A 20,529-nucleotide genomic window follows, 5' to 3' on the forward strand; every position below is an offset into this window, starting at 1 on the left:
AGACATGCTACACGCTGTGCAGCTTTGAAGCGTTATTTTTCCCTGCTGTTTTTGGGTGGGTCTTAGACTTGTCAGCCACTACATGGAAAATCTGGATGGTAAACAAGCTAAAAGTGGTGTGAATAAAGTAAATAAAAAGCTACTGTCAAAACACATCCAATTATGCTCTGTTGTGGAGATTTAACACCAGAGGATGATTTTCAAAGTAAAAATAGTGTGGGATGCCTTTCCATTTGTAGATTAGTTTGGAATGAAAGGCCTATTTGTGCAATTTAAGCCAAATGCACTATAAAATAATGACAATCTCCTCAACTGCAATTCTTTATTCATGGGAAGTCATCTTTGTTAAATAATTTTCAGGAGGGTTTTTAACCCAAAGTGTTTAATTTGATTGTACTTTATTTTATATAAAAAATATAAAGTAATTACATGTAATTACAAGGGAAGAGCAACACATTGATACCTTGTGCAGGAAGGAAATATGCCAATGCATTCAGTCACACTGTCAAAGATTAAACAGCACAGTAGAATTTTCTATTGATGGGAGTTAACACATCAGAAATCACAGATTTCAGCTTCTTAGTCCAGTACTATAGTTTTGGCCTCCTTTCTGAATAACAGATTAGTCAAAACACCTCATTTAATTCCAACTGCAAATTTAACCCAGGACCAAACTTTTTGTTACTGTGTTTTGGCACTAATGGCAATGCACAACAGGACACCATACTGCAAGTTATTTGCACCAGCTCGGGGGACAACTAAACCAAAGATTATTAAGATATGGAGGAAATAGGACACAAAATTAAATAAACAGCTCAGACAGCAAGGAAGTGTCAACAGAAGACCAGCATCTTACAGAAGAACCTGATTCCTACATATGGTAACTGAAGAAAAACAATTAGAAGATTTAATTTATTATGCAACTATCTGCTACCAAGAAAATGCTAATGGTCCCCTATCAGAATGACAAAAACTACCTTCTTCAGGTGGCTTTAGGCTTTTTGTTTACAGCACAAAAGGAACACTTCTAAAGAAAATAGACTTTTGATTTAAAGAGTCCTACAAAGAAGCTGTCTGGCTTCTTAATATATAGGCAGAAACACACGATTTCAGCAGAAACCTTAACAGGAGACTGCACCACCTCCCAGGGCTGCCCAGACCTCCCTCATGGTAAAAACTAGTGGGGAAAATCAACCTTCCTGCACCTAAACAGGTCTGAAAACATCCCCTGCCAGCCTCACTGGACCATCATCCTCTGTGCAGGAATGACAGCTCAATCTGAGCAATCCACCTACTCTTAAATTGCAAAACAAGGCTGCATGGATGCTGTGGTAAATTTCCCCTGCTGCACATTATAAGCAGAAGTTATTCTCATGAGACGCCATGAAAGCTCAACACGACAGGTCCTATTTAGTCTTGAGTATCTGAGGAGAGGAGCTGGCACCAAGAAACACTATTTTAACAGGAACTGATAACAGAAGTATCCAGTTTTAAGAGGACCAGATGATGTTCTAAGAGGCACTGTGAAACCAGATTGATCTTCTTCCTAAAGAAATTCTGAATCGTATTATCCCTGAGGGAAACAAGGCAAAACTGCCTGCTGAACTCACTCTGTTGAAGAGAGTCCCCTAACTTCTCAGAAGCTTTCAAAGCCTCTTGTCTGTGCTTCCCTCTGCCTTTCAAGAATTAAAAGAGGGGATATTGCAGGAGATTTTAAATATGAGCAGATATTATGCACATCAGGAGTATATTCATAGCAAGCTATTTCTAATACTGCCTAAGGCTGGAGAAGAGAACAAAAAGAATTAGAAATGTCTGCATTGACTAATTATAAATGCTTTTCTGTGAGACAGAGCAAAAAGAACGTAAGCAAGGGAGGGATAAATCCCTAATTTCCCATCTCTGTATTAACAGGTAGCTGGTAAAGATCCTGTTCTCTACCTGCTGGGAAAAAAACATAAGAAACAGTCCTTTGAAAATGTATAAAATTTAACAATAGACAGCTTTACAGCATAGCAATTTGAGGATGCCTACACAGAAGTAAGTTTTCAAGTACTCTGGAAGTGAAACACATCTATCTCCTCCGTGAGTCAATTCTGATTATGAAACAGAGTCAAAGCAGGAAATACAGATACAACTCCAGAGAGAATATTGAGACTACTATGTGCTCCATTTAGCTTGAAAACCTCATAAGAATTATATATAATTAATGACCCGGTAGTCCCATGGCTCTGCAATCCCCACTGGAGCAGAATACAAGTCCTGGGTAAAGCTAGTGGCAAAGCTGGTGGAGAGAGCTGACCCCTGCTGCTAGCAAGGCCAAGCTGTGGGAAAGAGAGATGGAGAGGAACTCTGCAGAATTCTGGAGGATGACCCTTGGGGCTCTATCCCTTCAGTGTAGCAAATGGGAAAAACAGCTAAAGAACTTGCTCATCAAAAAATATGGATTTTATTTCAATTAGTGTCTTCCCCTCTACGCATTTTAACCATCAAGAGTACATGAATGTCATAGGCTGTCTCTGTCTTTCTCTCCATTTACTGGATGGAAAAACTGCACCCAAAGGGCTAAACACTGATTCTGAAAAGGAATAAAAAATAAAATAATCCTATGTAAACAGTAACAGAAGAACACCTACCAAGATACTTTATTTCATTGCCTTGCAGCCCTTTCCTGAGAAAACAGAGTGCAATTGGAACAGGGCAGTAAAGTGAGGTCAGCACTAATTATGAAACCCCACCCAGAATACCCAACTGCCTGAGCTGAAATAGCTTTTGCAGATACTGAGAGTTCTGAAAGAGGAGGGCAATGGCAGTACACTCGACCAAATTAATCTCTGTCGTGGCTGACTGAAAATGGAGCTACACCCTAGGCAAACTGTTCTTCCACCAATAAACCAGCACTGCTTTAAGCAAAACAAATCACTCAACCACAGTTCCTACTGCCATCACTAGATGTCTCTTACTGCCCTGCTTCCTGATAGTTGAGTATCTTAAACAACATTTTACCCTTGAATGTTTCAGTATAACCTTGAAATAAAACTGTACTGAAAGAAACTGCCTCACAAAGATTTAAGTTAATAACAAAATGACAGCTATATGTTCAAATAGCTTTCAGGCTTTCCTTTAATATTATTGATACTCTTCTCTCTGGTATTTAATCCAGGCAAAAGTCTTTAAGAAAAGGGAGAGAGCGGAGGAGCATGAAAAAGCATTTGCACTCAGAAAAACAGGCCACTATAGGAGCTTCTCACCACAAACTGCCTGCAATTTGCTTGTGAAAATAAAACTGCTTTTCACAAACCACCACGCCACGGACAGATATGCCATGACTACCTTGCAAAAGATGATACCTCAAGAATTTTAGGTGGCAGAGTTTTATTTCATTTAGAAACTCAGAAGCACTGGCACGCAGCAAAATACCCTTTTACCAGAGCTTACATACACTTTTACATCTTCTGCAAACACTGACTTATTTGATAGCAATCCCACAGTGATCCACTCTTACCTTACTGCGACAGCCATGCTCCCTATAGGGTTGATTGGCAATGGCCTGGCTCCAGGAAATATTCCTCTACTCAGCACTCGAGCTCCATTTTGTATCACTCCCGAAGGAACTAAAAACAAAACAAAACATAGAACATTTTTTCTTCTAAAGGAAAAGTTAGAAAAATACAGGAGCAAAATGTGGAACTTAAGTTTTTTCAATGTACTGAAAAACCATTAGAGAGGCTCATGCAGTACAGTGCTTACCTTGGACATCTCAGTCTCGAGTCTTCCGAGTGCCATTCTATTTCCAAAGCTATTTTCATGGCAAACAATGACAACATGGCTTGCCAAAGCCACTGCCTGACCTATTTGCAGCAGATCATTCCTTGTACAAATGAATCACTTTTGTTTTGGAATTGCTCTTCTGCTGCAAATGCATGTGCTTAGAGTCAAAACCAGCTATGAGCACAGATTTAACTATTTTGTCTACAAAGTGAAACAATGACCCCTTACAGATGAAGAGAACACAATTGCATCATGGCAAGATCACAGCCGACAGCTTTTTATAATCCCAGTTTACTTTCTGAGGAGCAATATCTTGGCCCCCCATCTCTGCAAAACAACGTATTAACTACAAATCTGTATTTGCCAGGAAGAGAAAGAGCAAAGGCTAAAATGGCATTATCCCACAGACTAATTAGGCCCTGTCTCTGGCCATTGCTGACCCTGTCACACAGCCTGGCAGCAGCCCCGTGCCCCCTGCACACGGCGGGTCACAGCCAGGCTCCCTCACGCATCATGTGCCGATGCCACTGACACCAAACTCACAGGTACTGACCACTACAGACAGGACATTTCACTGGGCCATTCAGCTTGGCTCTACATCAAAAAATGCAGCTCTGGCCAACAAGATTTTAATCTACAACCGAGTACTTTTTTTCTACTCAGGCATGTTTCTGTACACTGCTCATCCCAGGGCAGACAGCTGAGCAAGTAGCAGAGAAGCAATACCCAGGCACCACCAAAACAAGAGTGTCCTTAGCAAGTCTCAGGATTTTCCTCCTTCACTGTAAGATGCAGGGGTACCAAATACAGTTCTTAGTCTAGGCCCTTACCAGGGACCTACTTGCATGTAGTGACATTTGTCTGCACTGCTATAATGTCCCTTCAGGCTGGAACAGTAACCTTGCTACAGCTTCTACCTGAACTCACTTCTTTAACATCCACAGCCAGCCAGTTCACACACATTCTATTTACTGTAAGTCATCATTCATACTGTAACTTCCCTCCATAGGGTATGTCCAAAAAGAGAATGATGATCTTTACTCTTTTTATATTATTTTTAAACATACAAATATTATATACACATATAAGATAAATGTAAACTGTATCACTTTATATATACATCCACAGAATTTATTTTTGAACAAATTACACAGAGACTAGAAAAACTATTCAGAATCAACATATACACTTTACATGCCCAGCTTTAAATACTCACACCCCAAAATACTATTCTGAGGCAGAGGAGTATAGGCTCAGAAATAATGTCAGTTCCAAGCTGCTGAGGTACACTTCAACTTCCTATAAACATCAAGCCAGATCGACACCTCCCCTCCTGCTGTGCTGGTGCTCACCTTATTTCACTCTAGACCACACAGATTAGTTCTGGGAAAATAATCTTCTTCCCCCTGCTTGTGAGAGCACATCACTCTCCCGATCAAATCCTGTCACTGTGTTACACCCACTCTTGCTTTTGAGCACCTTTGAAGAACAGGTCAGTTATATTTAGGTGCTTAAGTACAGCCCCAAATGGCTAAAATTACAGAACCTTGTTTATAACAACTTGGGTCAGCTTTCAATGACCAGAATAATTTTAAAATTGCATTTTGCTATTTATACCTCACTACTCTACACTTTTTCCTTCATCGCTAGTTTATGAGGAATCAATCAAACTTCATTCACTCAAGGGACATTCTAAGGCTTTTGCTTGCTCCAATGTTCTGGTTTGTAGGTACTGTAGAGGAACATTATCATGTTAAAAGTCAAAAAGCTGAATTTCTTATTGTATTTGTTGCAGCAGTATGACTTTGAGATGGTTGAAACACCAGTGTCATGAAAGAAAAGCATTCTGCTCAAGGATATGGCTAACCTAAAATGCAAACATAACAGGTAAATTCCAAGCCACAGATAATATCAATATTAAAAAAAAAAAATAAATAAAAAGACATAATTTCCACTGGGCATTGTTATTCCAATAAACTTTTAAGAGGGACAGATTTTATACTGTGCTACGTGGTATGGCTTCTCTATGTTTTTACAAAGTCCCATCAAAAGAAAGGAACCAGCAGTTTTGACTGAGAAAGATCTGTGAATTTGCATTATGATACAAACCATAGTTTTATACTGAAATGAAACATTTATGCATATGTACAGAACATTACTTAGCTATGGATACTACCTAAATATACACTGTAAAACTTCAAAGCAAATACACAAATATACAAATATAATATATGAAAGTGTTACTGTAAAAAGAGAGCAACAGGCTCCTTGATGCCCAAACTCTTCTTACCACAGTTACCTAATTATCCTGGTCTGCTGGCAGAGTTAACTGATGCTTATTTTATTCTTTTTCCTCTCCAATTCTCTCTCTTACTAACAACTCCCATTGCCTCTTTAGAACATACTGTTTGCTTCCTCACCAATTCTCAAAATTAGCTTCCTGTCTTTCCTTCTTTATCTCTTCAGAGCTTCCTTTTTTTTCCCCTGCATTCCTATATATGTATCTATATCCAAATCTATATCAAATACAGTGCCAAGTCTCACAACTTAGGATTTCTATACATTGACACCCTTGCTGGAACCCATCCTTTCTTTGCAGGTTTGTAAGCCACGGAGTGCTACTCAGGAAACATTCTCTTCAAAAGCTTCACATTTAGAACATTGCCACATCAACACATGCACTCACTCACACACTCTCTCTCTCATTTTCCCTTCAAGAAGTTACAAACGTTTGTGAAAATAGAAAACACAGAAGTTTGCTGTCTTATGAAAATATCCCCTAAGAGACAACCTGGTCTCTTGTCCTGCCTATGAAATTCACTTCCATCATGGCCAGTCTGTGCCTCGTGCCACCACTCACTGAAAGGTTTCAATAAAACCATCAGACCAGAAGAGGCCTTAACCATGATTCTATGATTCTAACTTTTCTCTAAAGTACATCACAGCTACGTATAATGAAATCATCACCCGGAATCCAATAACTATTTCAGCTTGTGACAGCAGTGTTATTGCTACTGATTTTGGTTTTGTTTCCTCAGTCTCTGAATTATGATTCAGCAAAAGCACTACATCACTCAGACAGACAAACAGAAAGGTTGTATGCAAGGGATCACTGAAGAGGGACACTGGACTGTGTAGTGTATCTTTTCAGGAAATAGATGGAACCATAAAGAAAAAAAAACAAACACCAAAATCCGAGCTTACTAGTAAATCAGTTTTCATAGCACTCTAAACCTAAAATGAAAAGCAAGATTAAAATACTTCAGTAGTAAAAAAAGTATTAATTTCTAGTTATCCACATTACCAATGTGCCATAATAAGATTGATCTTCCTTGCTCATTAATCTCTACTTGCAGCATTTAAAGCATCAAAACCAATCCTTGCTAAAAATAGTATCAATTACTTAATTTTAAAAAGATTACATATATAAACTACTATTACACTGTGCCTGGTACCCACAGTCTTCCAGCCTTTGTGCACACTGCATGATTGCTACTTATATTCAAGGAATTATTTCTACATCTTGGTGCTTTTGAAGGGTTGTGGATTATTTACTGGAAATTAAGTGGTGTTTTTATTCCAAAGATACATTTACGCCTTACAAGCTTTAATTACGTTTCAAACCCATACTTTGAGGTGAGATACTTATATTTTAGATTGAAGATTCAAGGTGTAGAGGTAAGATAATTTACTCCATGCCATATCATCAATCAGTGCCAATCTGGACTAACACCTTACAGTCCTGACCTCTCTTCTAATGCTTCTTTAACCAACAGTACAGGCAGGTTACAGGTTCCCAATTCCTAGGCAGAAGTGTGAAATGTAATTTACACCTTTTCTGTGCAAGTGCCGAAAGCCGTTTATATCTGAGAAACTCAGCTCAAGAAAACAATGCAAGAAAACCTCTGCATCACTTTGATGAGGCTTTCCTTTTTCACAAAATGTTCCCACTGAAACACAGAGAGTCTGAAACGACAAAATCATTATTCACCTTTCAACTTTCGTCACTGCTATGTTTTCAAGGGTCTACTCTGCTCTCAGGAAATTTAAACCCAGGAAACACTTTCATTGGAGTAAATTGTGTACCAAGAATCTGCCCCTAATCTGCTGCATGAATGGGTAAATTATTTTTGGATCTTATGCTTCTCTGGTGAAATTTCACAACCTGAGTAGACTCAGCCAGCTGAGTCTCCACTGGCTAATTCTGGATCCAAGCAATGCATCCAATGTCAAAAAACAAGACTACACCTCTGAAATTCTCCAAGGGGAAAAAAAATTGTCCTTTTGTAGTGAACTTTCATAGTTGAACAGACAATAAAGTGAATGACATGAAGGAGAACACATCACAATCTGAATCCATCAAGGCACTGTGTTCACATAGTGTTAAAAGAATCCAACAGAAGTCCTTCAAAACTCCAGTGCTGTTTCATAGCCTGTACTCAGGGTCTGTAGGTGGAAAGTAAGCAGAAGGCTACATGATCACAGCCAGTGCAGGACTATTTTAACCCAGAGCATATTCTTGTGTGCACATTAGTTGAGTAGACTGTTCCAACTATGGACATCTTTCATCACATCTCTCAAGAGACTGCACCCCTAATCTCTTACTTGCAGGTGGTGTGTGCAGGTGAGTCAAGTCCCATTCTGGCTGAGACAACTACCTCACCCAAGATCTTCACAACAGTGTCAGAAAACCTGTGTCAGTCTGGGTCCTTCCTTGAATATTTGATTGTCAAACAAACAATGTAGTAATTTGGTAAAATTGAAGTGCAAAAGAAGGAGGAAGTAATGCATAGTCACCAGACACAGGGACACCCCCAACAACTCACTAAAAAATGAAACTAACTTCTTGCTGAAAATTTGGCACATGAAAGATAAATGAAGTATAATCAAGGAGTGAGATTTGTTGTCAATACCAACAATGAACTGGGTAAAAAACATTTTCTTTGTGTGATCTCAGAAACAAACACACCCTTCTCTAAACTGTCTAGCTCAAGGTAGCCAATTCTTAGTAAGGGAGAATGAATAGTATTTACTGATGAATTTTAAAGAAGTGGAATGTGTGAGTGCATCCTGTAGGGACAGACTGGTTCTTTGCTTCTTCTCTCATCATATGGCACATGCATTGATCTCAGGGCTCTCTTCCCTGACCCAGCTTTTAGCACAGAAGAAATCATTACAGACAAGAGGTACTGAGTTTTGGTTAATATCTGTCAGCTTCAGCTCTTTCCTGCCAAGCTTTCCCTCAGCACAGTGTTTAGCAGAATTCTTTGTATCAGTCTATAAGAACTGAAAGTAGGAAATTGCTGATATGTATAGTGGATGGGACATTAGAAGTTGCCAAAAGAAAATGTTTTCTGCCAAATGTGTAACTTTATTCAGCTGTCTTATCCCACGCACAAATTTGATGACATCTGCCCAACTTGTATTTTACTGCTCCAAGACAATTTTACAGCTTTTAAATTCCATGCTCTGCAGCCCTTACAAAATGCAAATCTAGGATGCAACCAACAAGCCATTTATTCTGAACAAAAATGGAGGTGGGGGAGACACATGTATCCTGATAACATTATCACATTCATATTTTTTCTAAAAATATTATGAGGAGTACAGAGAAAGAAGTAGAAAGTATTTCATAAAAGTAAGCTTTCTTTCCAAATTATTTCATCCCTTTAATGGCTTAATATTAAACACCAAAGTAAAATAAATCAAAACAAAATCCCAACCAAAACCCGGCAACAGAAAGTTTAAACATTATGAAAATGCATTTTCCTAGTTTCTTGCTTTGATACAAAATTGTCAGCAAAAACAGCTTTATGAAACACTTTACTCTCAATGATTTATCCTTTTCTGCTACTCAGAGTTAGGCTGGAAGCTGTCTCAGTTACAATAAGTGACTTGTCCATAAGCAGTACAAATAGAACATTACAGCTATCAAGTTTCATGTACAATAAAAATGTCTCAATAAAACAGCATGTTCTATTATATCCTATTTGGAGAATTTCTGATTGTCATTATGGCAATTTTTTTTTTGGTCTTGATTCCTGTATATGTGTCTTGCTCATATACTATCCACTTGAATTATTTTAAAAACTGAATTGCATTGGGGTACATGTTAGAAGTATGGAGGTAAAGTAGATCTCCTTAGGGAATTACTTCTCCTTCCACCAAGCTTACAATGTATGTATCCAGTCTGAGTTTTATATGTTTGGAGATGAAGATTAGTAGACTTCCAAATCACAGACACTGGTTTCAACCCTGGAAAACCTGTTTTTAAGCAAAACTCCATGTTCATATCTTCTCTATCAGAGCACTTCAGTCTCCTATGAGGAACCACCCACAAATCCATTGTTGCTAAGTTTTCTGAAGTTTTCTAATCAACCCAATCAATCGAGTAGTGATGAGCAGTACTGATACCAGAAGATGGATGTCAGGGCTGGGAAGACTCTCAGTTTCCTGGTTTCTACCCAAAACTTTTCTGTGAGCAGCGTTTAATAGCTGATTGCAGATCTGAACTTTAGGTTGAGCAACGTACTTGCATTTGTGTGCAATTCACAAATTATACAGCAACAGGCAAAGGACTATGCATGAATTTGAAGCTATGTGTAATAGCACCAAGAAGCTCCTTGAATTGAATCAGTATTTCCAGGATAATCCCTCTGACCACAGCACTGTTCACTTGCAGTAGCAGCCACACACTAACACAGTCCCTTCTTTACTAGTCCCTCCAGAAAAGCAAGTGGCTCAAAGTTCAGAATGACCTCACCTCAATTAACAAGGTGCTGCTACTTACATGCTTCCAGTGACTTGCATCTCAGGAATTCAAATCCACTGCAAAAGAACCAAAACCTACTCCATTTTAATCATGGCAAAATATCATGGTTTGGCAAGACTCAATGACATGCCCAGGATGCCACACTTCTAGGAGCAGGTAATACTATGACATGTACTAATATTCTCTTTCAAGGCATTGGTAAGAACTGAAGTGCTGAAAAACTTCTGTACAAAAAGCAAGTGTAGAAAACTAATTCAGGGACTTCACTGATTTAGTACCCATGAGTTCTAAATGGAGCTCCACCATTTGTTCTCCATCCTGTTTTCTTCTGCCTTCTCTCTAAATTAGCTTCACATGAGGGAAACAGGCCCATAAAGGCAACTTGCCCAAGATGGCCCAAAGTACTCAATGCCTTGCAGGTCAAGATACAGTTTTCAATGCAAGTTGAACATTTTATTCATGAACTGGCTACTAATAAGAATCCCAAGTATTTGTAGCTTGTGATAGCTGCTTCTAAAGGAAACAGGTGTTTCGATTGCTGTTTCTTTTCAAACACAAACCTATAAAAACTGATGAAACACAAGGACTTCAATAAACTAAAGCAAAAAGTATTAAATCTATGTTCCTACATGCCCTCTCTTAGCATATCACAGTATCTTGCATGCTTTAACTCCTGCTGCCAGCTGGATTGCAGGTTTCACTAGAAACTTGTACACAGCTGGCTACTTTGAACTTCTGCCTTTAGTTACAATCAATTAAGTATTTGTCTGTGAATATACTGCTAAATGTTAATAATTGAGAAAATGATTTCTGATGTTAACTATAATTGCATATTCCTAACCTTCAGCAGCAATATGAACAATCAGTTTTATGAGTGCATACAGTAAAACCTACACAAACACAAAATAATCCTAATAACAGTATTTTACTCTTTTACTATGCCTTTTTATTTTTCTCAATGAAAACTAAAGGATGATGGAATTGGGGTAAACGGTAAGCAATGTTTGTCAGACACCATTTCCAAGATTTATATGAAAGAAAAAGCTGATTTTAGAATTAATTTGTGAATGTTAGCAGTGTTTCACACATCGTGTGGAATTGTAAATAGTCATTTAAAACCATAAAGCTAATTAATCAATCTCTTACAAAGCAGGAATAGTTTACTCTGGGTTTTCTAGTACCACTGAGATGGGATTCCCTTCTGACAGACCATATTAACAGTATAAATTTCACTAAGACTTTGAATAATTGCCAGAGCTAACTTCAATCTGAAGATGCTTTTGGTACCCACACTGCCTAGATGAACATAGATTTCTACAGCACTCAAAAAGCAGCTTTTAATCCAAGATGTCTTCAAATTCAAAAGCCAATGCATGTAACCATCCATAGAAAATTAATCCATATTCTGTCACAATCTGCCTTGGAGGTATCCACTTGTCACTACAATGGTTAAATGTCTTGTAGGACAGGCAAAGGTCTTAATGGACCAGAGTTTTAAGCTTTCTGAGTTGTAATGTTCCTATAAGGTGAAATGACCTCAGGTTCTGCCTCCAGTGACTCTTTGTTGTGTCAGTAAGTGGCATGTTTGGAGTCAGACTCTCAGACCAAAGGAGGGTTTCATAGAAGTATTAAAACCTGTGGCCAAACTACAAACCATGTCCTTCACTCTCCAAATCTTGTCTTTAGAAGATGGGCCATTTTGCAGCCCTTGTGCATGTATTTGACACCACAGTCTGACACCAGGTACAGAACTCTCAGTCTTCAACAGATCAAATGGTATCAGCACACTTACTGCCCTGGTAATTCCCAGTTTGATTTACAGACCACTGCAGAACACTGACAGAACAGAGAATGAACTGTGAACTTCCAGATGATGCTCAACATTGTTGTGAAATTTTTATAGCCAACCTGTCTTTTATTTGAAAACTAATTTTAAATGTGATTGTTTTTCATGCAATTGTTTCCTTAAGTAAAGTAGCAATTAATTTGCTTTAAGCTGCCTAAGATTTTCCTAATATGGCACATAAGTGAGACTCAACTGCAATTGATAGGACAGGCTGCTTTACTTTTTTAAGGCATCCATTCACACACCTGCCAAAATTCCTCTCCTTTGTAATTTAGAGGGCCTCTGAGGCTAATTCTGGCTTTTTCTCCTGGCAATTCTATCAATGTCTAGAAAGATCCATGAACTTCTGAGCAGACTCTGCATTTGAGTTTAAGGACACAGAGGAAGGTCTTGTTACTTGTGGATATCAAGGAGGGAACAGTGTCACTGAGAAACCATCTTTTTGCTTTCATTCCCCCTGTCACTTTGCACATCCCCACAAGAGTCCACCGAGAAGGTGACACGGGATGTGGAGATATGCCAAACTCATAGGAGGCTAAAATTTCCTTCCTCAGAGTGGCCTCTACAACATAAAACAGTAGTAAGCCAAAACTATCCAACTGTAATGTCAGTGAAATGACAGTGCACAAGTGTTCAAACCACTTGCACTGCAATGTTGGCAAACACACACACGTGACAAAAATCTGCAGCATGTCTAGTACATGTTTAGCATTATGGATCTCCTCCTGTTCTTGTCTGCAGCCCTCTCCCATTCTCCAGTGCCTCCAGGAGTTCATATTTGTGTTTTCTCCATCCATTTCTATGCACATACTACTCATGCTCTCTTCCCTCTCCCACATACCCTTTCACCCCTGCACTTTGATTCTATACCAATTCCTTTCCCCCTTTTTTCTACCTCACAAACCTGGTTTCTTTAAATCTGCAATCCTTTGGAAACTGTCTCATTTTATTCTTCCCACTATGCCCAAGCATAACCTCCTCTTCCCAATAAAATATTTTCTTTTTCTTACCTACACACAGCAGGCATTGCTCGCCCTTTAACCATGCACAGTTCCTGAAAGCTGCTTAGGAGGAGACAAGGACCACTCTTTCTAGAACAGTTTCTTGGTACATCATGCCCTCCTGAGAGAAGCTTCTCAAGAAGCATTCCTCTGGCAGGGTCACAAAGCAGGCTGACAATAGCTTTCCTCAGCTGCATGGGAAATGCTTTGATGGTAATTGACTCTCTTCCCCAGGCAGAGTATCAAAGTGCAAATCAAGGCTTCCCCTGGAATTTGGAGTTGGTTGCTCAGGCTAGAACAATAGCAGTGATGCTAGACAGTCTTGGTAATGGTTTCTATTTTAACTTCTGCCTTTATTTTTTAGAGCTGCCTGTCACTTGGCATTACTACCATGCTTGCTGACTAGTGATATGTTTGTTTTCTTGTATTCCCTGTTTTAGTGCAGCTGTATTCCACCATGGATTCCTGCAATATCTTCACTGCAAACTCTGTGGGGCAGGATGGTTCCTGCAGTATTTGCACTGCCCAGTACAGTGGGGGTCTGGGCCCCTTCATGCTCTGCTAATACACAGCATTAAAACCTTAGTTCTGCTCACAGAACAGGGAGGACAGTATTGGCTGGAAATGAAACCTCTCTTTACTTCTTGTCGCCTGTGTACCACCTTCCATCAGTCAGAGCAAAAAAAACTCAAAATGGACAGGATGTGTGCAAGGAGGGAGCTGAAACAGTGCCCAAGTGAATGGAAAGTATCCAGATGGCTGTGGTAACTTACACGATAGGAGTCAAATCAAAACAAAATGAAAACAGAACCATATGCCATGTACTCTTCACTCTCTTGCTCTCTTTCTTTCTCTCCCTGCCTTTCTCCTGGCTGTTGCCCCAGGTCTTTCTATGAGTATGGATAATAGTATGTTACTCATTTAAGTGCATGTCATGAATAACAATAACCTCTCTTTTACATTAGAGATCACGGATTAATATTATTCATGTAACAAAGAATGTAATATGAACCACAAAATTATACTCATGTTAGGTCAAGGAAGTGCAAGGATCTACAAGGGAAGTTATATTTCTTTATTACATCCTTTTTATCTGGTATGCTGTATACTTATAAAAGAGAATATTAATTTTATAAGTCTATGTTGCTATATGCTATAGAAATATCTACTCACAACCTGCTTGTATCTCAGGGGGAGTATTCAAAAGCATCATGGCAGTGGCAGCATCAATGTCAGGATCTGGAAAAATCAACCAATAAACACATTACTTACAACTGGGCTAATCCTCTCACCCCCATTTCTAAACTTCAGGTTTGACCACGTCTCTGAGTGAAAAGGTATGAGAGTTCACTATTCAGAGGGCTCGCTGACTGCACATTAAATCTACCCCCAAACTCACATGTGATCCCATTGTAACTATTAAACAGAGTGGTGATCTATGTCACCAAGCCATACTTGTGCTTGTGTATGCACGATACCTTTGATGTTAGCCTCACCAATTCCCTGTTTAATTCTGTAGAGAGCAGTTAGATTTCATTACAAAGGATCTGTGAAAGCAGGTGCAACATCACAATTTTGAAGCAACAGAGAGGGATGAGCTGACAGCTGAGGAGTGGGAAAGCACAAGGAATACCTGAGCAAGTACAGAAGATGACATTTGATCATTTATATTTGTCAAGGAAAATTTTAAAGTTTGAGAAAGTGTTGGAAGACAAACTGCTGCAATTAAGGAACAAAATAAAAAGAAACTAACATTTCATTGAAGCACCAACTTATTTGCATCCTTGACCATTGTCACTTTAATATAAGCAAAAATTATCAACTGGCTGCCGTTATTCTTAAATTGGTTTCAGAATCCATCACGAACAGTCAACTGACAGATGGCAAGTTACAGAGACAGAACAAAATATGATCCTTTTATAACTATATTCACTTGCTTCACACACAACAGCTCGGCTGCTATGGAAATGCAGGTATCTATGACAACAGTAAACAACCCCACAACGGCCACTGAATAAGCTGAAAAGAACATCTGCCCCAGCAAAGCGTCCCAGCTGCCCTGGGGCGCAACTTGCTAATCGTGCAGTGATGCCGTGTGACAGAGAAAGCCGCCTATGCCACGTCCAAACAAATGAAGTGTGCAATTGAAGCAGACATAAAAACGCACACCCTGGCTGACTGCTGCCTCTGTGCTGCTAAACTGAATGACTAATGAGTATGCATTTGTTGGTTGGGGTTGGGGGTTTTTTCAGCTTGTTAGTATTTATACCAAATTACATACCAAAAAAATTAATTTACTGCTAATAGCTTCATGGCACTTTATTTTGGGTATTATGACAGAAAATTACTTACCACTGTTAAAAATATCTGTGTTTTTAATCTTTATATATTTCAAATCTATTCCCAGCAATGCGATGTGGTATAAAGCCCTGTAATTTACTAACAATACAAGTGACGTAGACAGGATTTCAAAATCTGCTTAAGCCAAACAGGAATTCACTTGACTGCAGAATTAAAAAAAGGGACTTTTTATTAGTCTAAGTATGTACTACTTTTCTCTGAATAGCTGCAAACACTCTTCTAAAGGCTACTACTCTATTATTTAATTGCTAAAACAGGAAACAGAGGAACTATGTAGTGGGTGTCAAACTGAAGCTGAAGCAGCAGCAGCATACTTGGTATACAAGATGCCTGTGTCTTCTGGACAGGTCAACATTTTCCAAAGAAAAAGCAGTGTTACCAACTTAAGTTCATCTTCAAGTCTGAAGATACCTCAAAAGCAGCATTCCTGCTGCAATTATGTATGCTGAAAATACCATTTCCCAAAAGCTTCATTCCCAAATTTGTGCTATGTTGCAAGACTGGATCCACACACCACACAGCAAGTGCATGCCTTCAAACTAAAGAGGAATAATCCATCTCACGTTAAAAAGCAAGACAAAAGAGCAGAGAAGCCTGAGAAATAAAAGATAAACCAAACCAGAATTCTTCCCTCTTTTTCATACAATAAAATCAGGAGATTGTTAAAGTTGAATTTAGTGTATTGTAATTCATACAGAATTCAACTTCAGCATTGGTTTATTGGCGGTTCCTAAGTTTCATTCTGCTTCAGTTCAGTGGAGGATATTGCAGTAAATGCAAATTTTGCTGCTGAAAGAATAAAAAACAATACTAGGAAAAGCACATTTCCTGATGACTTTGGGTTTTGTTTGTGTAACAAACTCTGTGACTTGAGATAAAATTGATGCAACCAGTTTCTGTTGAAAGGTGTGTTCTTAGCCTTTGGACCACTAAGGGTACCACAGTGTTTCTGCAGTGACATAAGACACGAACATGAGCTGCTCACGGCACAGGACTGCACCTGCAGCAGCTGTCCCCAAAGAATAGCCATGTCTCAAGCCCATCCACGCCTGCTGTGGTGCCTAGCTCTGTTCCTGTTGGTATGTTCTTGAAGAAACCAGGCAGCTATTCCATAATGCCTGGGCAGAGGTAAGAGAGCTTAGAGGCAAGCATGAATGGTGGTGTCAGCAGGATCAGGAAAATGAGCTTTGGGTTTTCCTACTGCAAGGAAAAAAGGAGCGACTGGTGCACAAGTGAGACAAGGGCTGAGGGCTAGGTGTCTGAACCCACACAAAGAGGCAGATTGAAAAGTCAACACATTCTTTTGCAGCACTTTCATCAACTTGGAGGCACTCTCATGAGCAGAGTGCCAAGAAGAGCCAAGAAGTAGCCACGAGGAGCAGCACCAAAGGTGTGGGACTGAAGGGCAGCTTTGCTGGGACTGGCACTTCTGGCTTTGGCAGGCACTGGTCCCCACCAGTTCCCCCACACTGGTGGCCCTTTCCCAACTGCTGTCCTTCTGAAGTCTCTTCCATGTGGATGCTCTCATTTGTAGCTCTAAGGCCTGACCTTGCTTACTGCTGCATCTCCACCAGCTGGTAACTGGATCTTGCCCCTCCTACCTGGCCTGTGTTCATCAGGCTGTGGATTTCAGAACTGAGATCTCAGCCCTGCCTGAAGTCTGCGATCAACACAAAGGCTCCTGAAGTTATTAACAGTGGGTGGTTAGTGAAACATGATTGCAGGAACATCCTTCCCTAGGAAACCAGGTTAAAAATAACTATGCACAAATTTTAAAATAAAGAAAACTAAGTATTTAAATGAATGCATTCTGGGTGCTTTTTTTGCTAATTCAAGTAAATAGTGAAATGACTCCATACATGAACTGTTAATTCTTTGTCAGTGGAAAGTAGATGTCCAGCCTTCCCTGTGAAAGAGGGAAGGAATAAGGAAGAAAAGGAAGAATTGCAGATGTTATACAAAGAAGCAAGAGTATATCAAAGTCTCAAACAGGAAATACTGGAGAGTGATAAGAAAATAATCCCCAGCAGCCACAGTTCTTCCTAACAAACACCTGCAGTCTAGCTATATATTTGGTGCTTCACACTACAGTCTGAAGTTTCAGTGCTTGGCCCCTCATGCATCAAGGGTCCATCACAAGGTACCAGAAAGGACCTGCAAGAAACCGTAAGCACTTACAAGATCTTGTAAGGTATGAAAGGCATCAAGGGGCTGGAATGGAAGGTGCTACAACTGCAGTACCTCCCCTGCAGTGTGAGCCTGCTGGTGTTTTGACCAGCATTGCTCTCAAACACAGAACTTCTTTTCATGAAGATGATACGAACCTCATGGCAGTCCTGTTTGCTGCATTTTAGATTCATATCCCTTGTCAGCAGTGAACACCAAATTTGTAAACAGCACCTACCTCTTTCAGTGAGAAAATAACCTACAATTTATCACTCTGTGGAATTACATCTATACATATTGTCAAGACATACTTTGAGCTGAATTTTGCTTTGCATGTTACTGTATAGATCAGAATCTGTCTTGCACAGACATGTGAAGTGGCAAAATGGTAGGCATGAAATATTTAGCATGAGATTACATACAAGCAATGCAGAGGATAGCCCTCAGGTAGCAGACTCTTTATTCAAAAACTAATTAAAATCTGTCTGAGAAAGCCCAATGTGACCGCTGTTCTTTTCTACGTTGTGATCTCTGATCAGAGGTCATTTTATAGAAAGTGATTCATATTATTTCGATATTATTATAAACTTCGATCTGGTTTCATCAAACCCTTCAAATCCATTCCCTTCCAATTAAATAAAAATTAGGATAACATGGTGCCATCTTGGTTGTGCCAAACAATATTTATCTTTACAGCCATACTATAAGGTTTTAAAGAAAACAGCAGCTAAAGCAGTTCAAAGCAACCACGGCCTGAATTTTCCAGCACAGATGCCTAGAGAGAGGCACTTAAGATGCATATTTAGGTATTAATAAAATGTTACAGCCAACTGATGTAAAAAATGTAGTTAGTAAATAAACTGCACCATCTGTACACTACAACCATAGCTATGTTATCTCATCAGGAAGGATTTTATAAGATTTTCTTTTAATTTAAAGTTACTACATCTAAAATAGAACTATTTTTGTAAAGTATTTCACTTTACCATTCAATATGCTAGTTTTTTGCCCATTCTACTTCTGCCTCAGCATCCTCCACTGCTCTTCCCAATTGTGTGTTCCTAGTGTAGATGGAATGCCTAAAACCCAGTACCATTGTACTCAAAAGGCAGAAGTTCAGATTATCCCTTGTCTACAAATCAGCCTTTTAATTCCCTCCCTGCCTCACTTTCTACCATTCCTACACTGTTTTTGTTATTTGATATTTTCAATTTTCATCAGTAGTAAAATGGTGCAAAAGCAACATTGTCTTCCATCTTTTACATTCAGGCTTATTAAACTGCAACAGAGCAAATAGCAGCTTGCCCCTGTTCAAGTTGTCTGTTAAGAGACATGCCTTTTCCCTTCCCACATCATGATGGTTAACCTTGGTATAAGTCAGGTCAAAACCACAGAGAATAATGAACAGAGTGGAGGCTTTTTCCCATTTGCTTTTTTTTTTTCTTTTCTATTTTTAATTTATTTGGCCTAATGATGGAATAAGAATATAGCTGTTAAAATAAAGTTGCAATGTGCAAGACAGAAAGAAATACCTGAAGAGAATTGTAAGTACTGTAACTCTGTCAAACTCCTTGGTGTGGGATGCCATTGAGTCCACTTCTGAAATATTTAAATAAAGTTGAGAAGTTCTCTTAAAATAAAGAGAATACTTGTGGAAGTGTACAGCAAACCAGTAGGATTCAGAACCAAGATCTTGGGAAGAAACAAGAATTATATTCATATCTCAACAACAGTGCATGAAAGACCACGCATGAATTCTGGAAGTTATACAATAGAGGCCAGGAGGAAGCAATTTCATTAGCAATGCCAAGTTACAGCGGAGCATCTCCCACTCCTTTAAACAGATCTAGTATGAGACACAGAAGAAGAAAGGCACAGGTCTAAATGAAGTAATAATTTTTCCTATTTAAGTTAATTTCCAGCATGGCCAAGTAAGCTATGGCACAAGTATCACAAGAAATTTAATTTCAAAAAATACAGAATAATTCTACCAGAAATCTTCTTCCTGCTCCTCTATTTTGTTACATTTGTATTGTCATGAAGCAACACATATGATTTCCATTCTCTAACAAGTTTTCATCTGCAAAATTTTATCAGCTGAAAAACTGTAAACCAAGCATACAGTTACAATGTATTCTCATTCAAAATACTAGAGTTAATAAAAAGAATGATAGTAGAAAGAGTTACGGTAGGTCTTATACATGCACTAAGTCAAAGAGGTTCATCTATCATTCAGAAAGCTGTGGGAAACCAAAGCACCCTAATTTTTCATCTCAGGAGTAAAGATGAAAATCATTTAACTGTTAAAAAGACAGACTCACAATACCGATAAGTCATTTTACCAGTGCAAAATAAAAATATTTTAAGAGACACCCCAAAAAAGAGATACACATCTTACACATAAAGATGATGCATTATAGCACATACTATCCCTAAAAGCAGGGTGGAGATTTTTGCTTTGGTTTTGTTCCTTTATTTTAAAATTGTTTTTTCATTTTGATGTACATTACTGGCAAGATTAACTTTCAGTGCAGAAGGATGTGAAAATAAATTTTACCAATCATGAAGGCAACAGTAAAGTTTTTTACTCCATCCAGCCTGTGCAGCTTGGA

At 38.9% G+C, this 20,529-nt stretch overlaps 1 protein-coding gene across 5 annotated transcripts in view; it reads right to left on the bottom strand.

The window, feature by feature from the left end:
* FOXN3 (forkhead box N3) overlaps nt 1-20,529 on the bottom strand; it is a 206,014-nt gene that overhangs the window by 13,981 nt on the left and 171,504 nt on the right. For 3 of the 5 annotated variants that reach the window (XM_079308127.1, XM_079308128.1, XM_079308126.1), the window contains exons 5-6: nt 14,564-14,629; nt 3,506-3,614 (exon numbers count right to left, since the gene is read on the bottom strand). In XM_079308127.1, the coding sequence (XP_079164253.1) occupies nt 3,506-3,614; nt 14,564-14,629 (175 nt within the window). The remainder of the gene's footprint in view (nt 1-3,505; nt 3,615-14,563; nt 14,630-20,529) is intronic. The other 2 variants (XM_079308129.1, XM_079308130.1) reach the window with 2 other exon arrangements.

The sequence above is a fragment of the Erithacus rubecula genome (genome assembly GCF_903797595.1).
Source record: "Erithacus rubecula genome assembly, chromosome: 6".
NCBI lineage: Eukaryota > Metazoa > Chordata > Aves > Passeriformes > Muscicapidae > Erithacus > Erithacus rubecula.